At 40.8% G+C, this 10186-nt stretch overlaps 1 protein-coding gene across 1 annotated transcript; it reads right to left on the reverse strand.

Annotated features, from left to right (window-relative positions):
• Positions 1-9: 9 nt before the first annotated feature.
• LOC106534497 (DNA-binding protein Ikaros) lies at positions 10-9136 on the reverse strand (the record flags this gene model as incomplete). The annotated part of the gene is given in 5 exon segments (XM_014031150.1): positions 10-2725; positions 4784-4918; positions 5158-5283; positions 5929-6096; positions 8870-9136. Coding segments are annotated over 5 exon segments (1400 nt in total), but the record flags the coding sequence as incomplete, so codon positions are not given.
• Between the last annotated feature and the right edge of the window lie 1050 nt (positions 9137-10186).

Genomic DNA, 10186 nt, shown 5'->3' on the forward strand with positions numbered 1-10186 from the left:
CTAAAAATGTTTTTTATTAAAATGTTTTTACTAAAATGTTTTTAAAAGTTTTTACAGAGAAGCCAAAACCCAACCAGAAAACTGAATATTTAACAAACATGAAGCAAACTTCTCTAAAATTTTAATCATTTTTTGCATCTTTTATAAATTTCCAGGTTTTAAGGCGTCAAAAAACGAAGTCATTTTGTAAAAACAGGATTATAAATAAAGACAAAGTAATGATTTAATTTAAGGTTGTTTAGGTTTGAAATAAACAGGTTATTTTTTGTTTATTCATTTATAAAGTCAACTGAATTCATTTGTTTTATACAAATATGAGAAACTAAAATAAGTTGACATATTTAAAAAAAGAAATTTTCTCGGACAGAATCCCAATTTTTGTTCAGTCGAAGACAAAAAATGTCTGTTTTCATTTTAAAGGTTGCGGACCCCTGACCCGATTAAGCTGTGTGTGTGTGTCTGTGTGTTTGGTGGAAGTGGTTTATTGCAAACAGCTTTCACCAGAGAGTCTCCAAATGTCTCCAAACGTTCTCATTTTTCAGTCTTGAAGTTAGATTTTTGAACATGTTCAGAAAAGTTGTGCGACCGTTCTTCTCAGAGTAGTCGAAGTCGTCATTGAGTCCGTCTCAGATCCAGTGAAGTCCAGCAGATTAAAGTTACTCAATGCAAAGTAGAAACGCTGGAACAAGAAGTTTACTCCAGTATTTCTCCAGATATCTTTCCGCGTATAGTGGTGGGCACAGCTAACCAAAACGTTGGCTTCATTAACCACTAACGTTTTGGTTAGCTGTTAATGAAGCTAACATTTTGGTTAGCTGTGCCCACCAAAACGTTAGCTTCGTTAACCGCTAACGTTTTGGTTAGCTGTTAATGAAGCTAACGTTTTGGTGTGCACAGCTAACCAACCGCTAAATTGCTAAACAAAAATCAGCTCCGCTAACGCTAAACCGCTAAACAAATAAAAACATTAGTGGATGCTAATGCTAAGCACTAACTTGACTGTCAGTCTTCATCTCCTTCCTGTTGATGACTGGTGGTAGCGACACAAACCTGTTTAGTTTTCTATTTTATTCATTTGAAAGTGGGCGGGATCATCTGTGGCTAATCGGCCAATCCAAACCAGAGTTATTGCTCCAATTTCTAAAACTTCCTATTTACTCCTTTCAGAATAAAAGCATTTCTTTGACTGAGTTTGCATTTTTATAAATACTGTTTGAAGTTAGGCAAATAGCAAATACTTTATGTACCATATTTTAAACAGTCAGTTTTTGTAATGTTATTCAAATATTATATTTTTGATGCTCTTAGTTTGACTTTTAGCTGCTAAAGATGCTACATGCTAACACACAATGTAGCTGATGCATCAAGCACTTCTTGTAAGAGGGGGCAGTTTTTATTTAATGGCTTCAAAGAAGAAGTTTTACACTTTTTTAAGTAAACATAAAATTGGGAGAGTTTAATTTAACAGAAGCTAATCGGTCCGCCAAAGTTAGCCCAAAAATAAAAAGCTAATCCACTGAATGAGAAGCTAGTTCTGCTATTAGCGTGTTAGCAGAACTGTGCCCACCACTGGAGACAACGGTCATAATGAATAATTGGGTGGAGGTGAAGTGCCATAAAAACGTAGCTTAGCTTTAAACACATAAAACATCTTCTAACCCTTAAACCTCAACCTAACTTTTTATACCAACACTGAACTTAAAACACGTCCCGACACCTGTTGGACTTCTCCGTCGTCCGGAAACTTTGCTCACAAATTTTCAATCCAAGAAGTTTCATGACTTTGCGGTGAGTAGCTTTAAATCATAAACATGGCGTGCCCAGGTGGGCAACAAAATAATGTGCGCAGCCGAAAATACAGTTCTGAAGCCGTGTACGTGAAACATGGCCGTTGAAGACGCGGCCGCACGGTTCACCGGTCGCTGAAATAAACACTCAGAACTCAGACTGCAAAAGAAAATTCATACATCTTGTAATAACTGCGAGTCTCCAGCCGGGCCCACCCCGGTGACAGCCCACCTTCAGTAGCGGTGCTCTCCTCGGGTGATGTGAGAAGAGAACTCGTATCGATCCTGACTCCGGTGGCCGCAGAGGTTGCACTCGAAGGGGTCTCTGAAGCCGTGGCAGCCCATGTGGATGGTGTACATGACGTGGTCCAGGAAGAGCACGCGGCAGTGTTCGCAGCGGTACGCCCTCACCTGCTCCCCGTCCGACGTCACCACCTTGAACCCCTCGGAGGCCATCTCCATGCTGGCCCGGAGGGCGTCGTACTGCCGCTGCTGCTCCTCCTTCACCAGAGGCAGCACGCCGTTCCGCACGCCCGACGTGATGTGGTTGGTCAGGTAGATGAGGCCGGCGGCCGCCGCGCCTGGCCGGTCCTCGTTGTTGCTCTCGGTGTCCGTGGAGTCCTGGCCGCTGTGGCTGGGCGAGCCGTCCTTCTCGCTGGAGGCGGACTTGGAGTTGGAGAGCAGCAGCAGGTTCTCGGCCGCACTGTCTTTGGCTGATAAGCTGGCTCCGGAGTGGCTCTCCGTCACCGGCTTGTGGAGGGGGTACATGGAGGTCAGGCCCACGTCGGTGGAGGAGGCCGGCGAGGTTTGAACCAGAGGCCGGAGCGATTCAGCCCCCAGGTAGCTGATGGCGCTGTTGATGGCCTGGTCGATCACGTGGGGCTGAATCAGCTCTCCAGAACCTCCGTCGTAAGACAGATCCGACAGACGTTTGTCTCCTGACGGGATAAAGACAAACAGACGTTACTGAAAAGCTCCAACTTTTACCTGCTTTCAGTTCTCTTCATATTCAGCCTAGCTAAATTTAAAACTGTCTTTACTTTTGTGTTTTCATCTGTTATTTAAGGGTGTAACGGTACAAATAAGCCACAGTTCAGAAAAACAAAAGAAAAGCCAAACTCTAGTTATTTCCATTTCTTTAAAAATAAACTCTCAAAAACAAAGTGACCCGTATCTCTAAGGTAGCAGGTTTGCACAACAGTGGTGCACATGTTTCTGCTTATCAGCTAATATATGAAAATAATGTTTCATTTAGCAGATTAGCCTTTTCACTGACTTTGAAAACTGCTAGCGAAACAATTAGCTTCCACTAAATTAGAAAACTTTATATTTGTTAACAGCAAACTAACAAGTTCCAGCTGAAAGGAGACAAGTGAATAACAGTTGTTTTAGTGGTTAGCAATTAGCTGTTGGTGTTAGCTTCTGCTAAATTAGGTTTTGCTAACTTTAAGTCAGCTAACAGCTAACTAACAAACTAATATCAACAGGTTTCTGTCAGTCCCACCAGTCTTCAGTGGAAGGAGACRGACGTGTGGCACAGCCTGAGTGAAAGTCGTCTTAGTGATTAGCGATTAGCTGTGAATGTTGGCWTCCGTTAAAATAGGTTTTGCTAATTTTGGGCTGCTAACAGCTAACTAAAAAGCAAACAGTTTTGTGTCAGTCCTACTAGTTTTCAGCTTGAAGGAGACGATTTAGTAACAGTTGTCTTAGTGGTTCGCAATTAGCTGTTAGCTTCTGTTTAATTAGTATTGCTAACTTTAAGCCAGCTAATGACTAACTAACAAACTAATATCAACAGGTTTGTGTCAGTCCTACCAGTCTTCAGCTGGAAGGAGACAAATGTGTGTGACGCAGACTGACTGCCATCTTAGCAGTTGGCGATTTGTTGTTAGTGTTCGCTTCCGCTAAATTAGGTTTTGTCATGTTTAAGTTAGCAAACAAGCTAACATCAACAGGTTTGTGTCAGTCCCACCATTTTCCAGCTGAAAGAAGATGACTGAGTGGCTGTTGTCTTAGTGGTTAGCTTATTGTTAGTGCTAATTCTTACTTGTTTAGTGAAGCTATGTTTTTAGTTAGCTGTGGCCACCACTGATGTACAACATGGAGGTTTTCAAATGGTAATAAAACAATACAGTATATTAAACTGCAGCGTTCGCCTGCTTCAGACAGTATTCTACAAGTTAAATGAACTCAAAGGTTTGTTTTTGTTTGTTCAGAAATTAGTACAAAAAGTGACGTTTGGTTCAGTTAGTTTAAACTTGATGTTAATAAACACAACCAAGTATCATCCGCAAAGTATTTAACAGAGTGGTGGACGCTTCAAAGTTTGACCCTTTTGGCTTTCCATACATTCACTTTTCGCTGGAAACTTTTCATTGAAACGAGTTCTTGCTTTGTTTTGATGCAGAGTGCTTTATAAAGCATTTCCTCCACTCTTTTACTGTCAGGTTAGTAAGATACTAATTTAAAAAACTATGTGTTTTAGATGAGTTGTACAACAAAATAATAGGGCCATTCAGAGAACCAAAAAAAAAAAAAAAAAAGGAAGTAAAAACAAAATTTCCCGAAAATCTTTTTTTTTTTTTTCCCTTTTTTTTTTTTTTAGAAACGATGCAATAAAGACAAAACCTCAGACTGGTTCAAATAAAATACTTAAATTGTACTTAATTTGGTAAAAGTACAAACATAACCCTCATACTGGACCAAGAACAAATACTGTGTACCGTTACACCCTTATGTCAGTACACCTGCTCTGATACTGATGTTTTTACTTGCTGTTTTAATATGAAATTTTTATAATCTTACAACGATTTTAATCTTGTTGGTAAATAAAAGTATAGAAATAAAAAACTTGCAGCCATGTTTTAAATGATTCACTCTGCAGAGCGGAGGCAGTAAAATAAACATTATTTCAGTTTCAGCTGTGTTTTCAGAGCATTTACAAGTTTTTAGGAACATTTGATTGAAAATAAAGGAAAGCAGATTTCAGCCCTTACCCACAAACTTCTGTGGCATAGTGCTCTTACGTTTAGCTACATTATTAGCTAGTCTGTCTAGCACCAGGGCTCTGTCAGATCCCGGCTGGTTTAAGTCTTCCCTCTGATCATTCTGGTTGCTTTCTTCCTTTACTACTGGAAAGAAAGACAGAAGAAGATTTTAGCATCAATTAAATTTGATTTGTTCCTTTTTTTTCCCAAGTGGCTTTTTAATCCACAGAGCGGACGGTTCTGGGTCTTAAAGCAACGTTTGCTCATGCATCCAGGTGTTTCATCACCTGGAGGAGAATGAAATCTCCTAACTGAGCCTTGAAATAATGATGACTCTGCAGTTCTGCACTGGCAGGACGTCGGAGCTGATGCAGGTGACTCACCTGTGTAGATGCTGTTCTGCAGACCCATGCACTGCAGGTAGTTGTGACACCTCTCCTTGTGCTCCTCCAGAGARCTGCGCTGCTTGTAGCTCCGCCCACAGTATGCACACTTGTGGGGCTTTCCAACTGGAACACAAACAAACAAACATAAAGCAGGCGAAGCAGGAAGTTTAAAATCTGTGATGTTATAACTTTAACTTCAAATCACTGCTGGTTTTATAAAGTTACACACCAGAAGTGCTACAGCTAGAAGCTGCTGCTATTAGCTCCTGTTGCTAACCTTGTGTTTTACTGATGTCTGTGATTTAAAGGTTTATAAAATTTAGCAAATTAAAGTTATTTTAGCTGTTTTTCAGTACTTTTATACTTCAACTAATTTTATCATAAGTTTATGGTTCAAAGATCTACAGCAGGTAAGATACTGATTATTAATAAGTTTTATTCACTTAACAATTTTAACACAAACCAATCCATGTTTTAGCAGTTTCTGATTGTTTATCTTCTGTTTATTTAATAACTAAAAGTAAGGATTAAATTACTGATTAATAAAATGTTTTAAATTCAGTCACATTTTTAATCTTTTTGTTAAAATTTCACGTTGAGATTRAAACGTTAAAAGTTCAGAGCTGCTGTTTCTGTCCACTGTTCACTAAAACAAACTGCTGAAAAACATTCAAATAAAAAGTCACATCAGATCTGCAGCATCGACACGTCTCTGTGTGTCCCCCCCGCTCCACCTGGCTGTCCTCCAGTCAGCGCCGAGTGTCTCACCTGAGTGTGTGCGCAGGTGTCCGGTGAGGGCGTCCCTCCTGCGGCAGGCGTAGCTGCACAGGTGACACTTGAAGGGTTTCTCTCCTGAGTGGAGCTTGATGTGACGCAGCAGGTTGCCCTTCTGGGTGAACGAGGCGCCGCACTGGCTGCACTGGAACGGACGCTCACCTGTCAGAACCAGCAGACGYGTCAAACACACACCTGCAGACACTGAAACTGGATTTATTCCTGATTCACCCTAACCTGCAGGAACATAGACCCTGCACGCTGTAAAAAAATTGCATTTTATTCCTGATTTATTTAAACCTGCTGGAATTAAGAGTCTGTACATGCTGTAAAAAAACTGATTTTATTAATTTAAACCTGCAGGAACATAGACTATGCACGCTGTAAAACATAAAAATAAAAAAACAACCTGATTTTATAAATTGAAACCTGCAGGAACTAAGACTCTGCATGCTGTAAAAACAAAACAAAACTGATTTTATTAATTTAAACCTGCAGGAACATAGACTATGCACACTGTAAAAGATAAACTGGGTTTTAGCTGTTTATATCAAAACATTTGATAGATGCATGAATTTTCTGCAGCAGAATAATAGGAAGTAATAATAATGCAGACAAATGAAGCGTCTCACTTATAAACAAACAAAAACTCATCAGGCACAAAGCAGAAATTTCCAGAAGCTATTCCGAGGACATAAATATGATTTTCATGACATAAATGTTGGATAATTCTGCTAGTTTTCTGAAGATGAGATAAAGAAATTACGTTGAGATAAATTATTTCTTAAAGTTTATGATAAAATAAAATTTTTTGTATTTTTTGCGTTTGTCCCACGGGCCGTCAGTCACTCTAACCTCTTTAAATTCATATTCAAACCAGGAGTAAAAGTGTTTGAGAGGTCTGAGAGTTACCGCAGGTTGAAGTGTTTTGTTTACATTCAGTGCGTACCTGCGTTTCCCAGCCCTGCAGTGAACTCAATCTGCTGCGTTTGTTGGAGTTTGTGCTCGGATCTGTCGGATCCTGCTGACATCAGAGCGGTGGCGGGGTCGGCGGCCTGAACGAGCCGGATGATGGAGCGATCCGGCAGCCGGGGGGGGTGAGGGGGGTCGTTCTCTGCAGACTGACACCCCCCGTCTCCCCCCGTCTCCTCCCGCTCCCCCACTGAACCCATGGAGCCCCGGCTCTCTGATCGAACACGAGCCTCTCAGACTCAGGCTGCCAGCTCCGTAATGCACCAGCGCTTAGGTCAATTTGATCTCAAATTCTCATTTTTTCCCTCCTCTCCGTCTCTTAAATAAGCGCCGCGGCGCCATGCAAATTCTGCCTCATTTGAATAAAGTGAAGAAAACACTTTGTGTTGAGAGCCAGTCTTCCTGATCAGCGCCTCTGGAATCAACCAATATCGAGCCTCTCGGCGTGTTGTGGCATTCTGTGAGAACCTTTTAATGTGTTTTTTTTTTTTTTTTAGTGGTGAAAGGCCCACCGTAAAATCAGAGTCACCGGTGAAGCAGCAAAAATATATCAAAAGGGAAATTCATTAAAAATGCATTTCGGGAGCAAAAAAGACTTACCTCTGAATATTTTTCTCTTTAAGTGGGAGGCATTTCATTACGTCTTTTATTCTTTCTTTTTGCATTTACATTAATGTGCCGTTCCTTTCTTCCATTTTCAGTTTCATTAGTCTCTTAAGCTCGAAGGTTCCCCACCACTGGTTTGGCTCTGTCACAATAGAATATCAATTTTGAATTTTGAAAAACTTTTAATAGCCAGATAATTGTCACTTTGTAGAGAGATCCCCTCCTCGACTGAAGCGGTTATCCTGTTTATTAACCCGCAGACGAGACGCTTTTTGGACAAAGTTTGTTTCTGCAACTTTTTTTTTTCACGATAACTGATGGAGTTATTAAAAGGAAACTAATGAATGCTGATGCTTCGAGCTGATTTCATGCACCGCAGGAGAGGCTGAGCGTGCCGCTAACGCCGTCTGTTTAAAGGATTTTAATGTTTAACCTGTGTGTGTGTGTCTGTTAGCAAAATATCTCCTGAACCATGCACTGGAGTTTAACGAAACCTACAGGGAATTATCACTGGATGTACATCTACAGCTGATTAACTTTAGTTATCAACCGGATTCAAGATGGCCGCCACAGCCGAGAAAATTTAAAAACCACAAAAGTGTCCTAAAGTCAGCCTCAACTACCGAAAATAACCTGAAAACGGGTGTGGTAGTAGCTGAGACTGATCCTGAACAATTCTTCTGAACTGGAACTATTTGGAGTTTGTCTGTTAGCAAAATATCTCCTGAACCACAGGCTGGATTTTAACGAAACCTTCAGGGAAATATCACCGGACGCACATCTGCAGCTGATTAACTTTTATTTTCAAACTGATTCAAGATGGCCGCCACAGCCAAGAAAATTTAAAAACCACAAGTGTCCTAAAATCAGCCTCATCTAAAAAAAAAAACCTGAATACAGGTGTGGTAGTAGCTGAGACTGATCCTAAACACACATACTGAACTGGAAGTATTTGGAGTTTATAGGGTTTGTCTGTTAGCAAAATATCACCTGAACCACGGGCTGGATTTTAACGAAACCTGCAGGGAATTATCACCGGACGTACATCTGCAGCTGATTAATTTTTATTGTCAAACTGATTCAAGATGGCCGCCACAGCCAAGAAAATTTAAAAACCATAAAAGTGTCTTAAAGACAGAAAATAACCTGAAAACAGGCGTGGTAGTAGCTGAGACTGATCCTGAACACTATTCCTGAACTGGAACTATTTGGAGTTTGTCTGTTAGCAAAATATCTCCTGAACCATTGGATGGCTGTGCTTCAACTCATTACATTTTAGCGGGCGACATGAAGGTTTGTTTTTTTTGCCAAAACAAAGTGGAATGAATGATGTGAAGGAGCGTTGCAGACGGCTTACCGGTGTGGCTGCGCTTGTGCACCATCAACACATTGGGGCCAATGCAAACTATCCCGCAGATATCGCACTTGAGCTTCCCGTTGGGCAGCCGGATCCCGCCAGCCGAGGAGAAGGCCTTAGCTTCAGGGCTCGGCTGGGAGCCGTCGGCCTGGGCCCCCGAGGAGTCCACCACGCGCAAGTCTTCCGCGCACTCCTCCTCCACGCCATTCATGTGACAGGCCAGCCCACTCTCCTCATCACTGCGAGCCTCAACTTTAATGTTACAGGCTGGAAAAGAGGGGGGAAGGGAGGGGCCACGGTTTAGAACACCAGCATGGTTCTGTCATCAAGTCAAGTTTTAAAAGATGCCTAATTTATACAAATAGTCAAGCAGATGTGGAGCATTTTGCCACTGGGGTTCTATAGAAAGGCTATAAACAATATCTTACCTGCTGTAGATAGCTCTGTACCTCCGTTAGACAGTTTAATTATGACAGGACTGATGAGCTAAYGGCTAGTCTCAAAAAAATGAGTTAATAAACCTTTGACACCAAAATCAATTTCATATTTCATGGTTATAATATAAAACTCTGTGGTTACTTTCTGCAGCAGCATCTAGCTGTAGCACTTCAGCTTCTGCCTTGAGGTTTGTTTTTCTTTAAGAGTGTCATAAAATGACCAAAATAAATGTGTAATGCAAGAATTATCGCCTTTTACTACTCTACTATCTTTCACTTCTGTCTACTACTAGCAAGTATTCATAGTTGGCTAGTAATGTGTAGCTTATGTACCTTAATACTAGCTAACAGTGGACAGCACAGCTGACTAAAACGTTAGCCTTGCTAACAAATATTCTGTTAACTAAAAATATAGCTTTGCTAAAATTGGTGGAAACTAACAGCTAATAGCTATTATTGCTGCCAGTCTGCCTAACACATCTTCATCTCCTTTGAGCTGAGGACTGTTGGGATGATGTTAGCTTATTATTTAGCTTTTAGCAAACATAAAATTGCCTAAACTTAATTTAATGGAAGCAAACACCAAACAAATAAAMATTAGCGGAAGCTAATTAAACAAGTACAAATAAATGGAAGCTAATTGCTAACCACTAATATAACTGTCACTCAGTCTGCGTCACGTCTTCGTCCCCTTCAAGCTAAAGACTGGTGGGACCGAAACAAACCTGTTGATGTTAGCTTGTTAGCTGTTAGCTAATCTTATCTGCATGTCTAAGCAGTACTAGCTAGCCGTAATAGGTACCGTTTAGTACATAGCTTATCTACTGTGCTGCTGGTTATTTAAACCTGAAWACTGACATTTAAGTGTTTACATTGTGAA

This window comes from Austrofundulus limnaeus, unplaced genomic scaffold (assembly GCF_001266775.1).
Source record: "Austrofundulus limnaeus strain Quisiro unplaced genomic scaffold, Austrofundulus_limnaeus-1.0 Scaffold1191, whole genome shotgun sequence".
Classification (NCBI taxonomy): domain Eukaryota; kingdom Metazoa; phylum Chordata; class Actinopteri; order Cyprinodontiformes; family Rivulidae; genus Austrofundulus; species Austrofundulus limnaeus.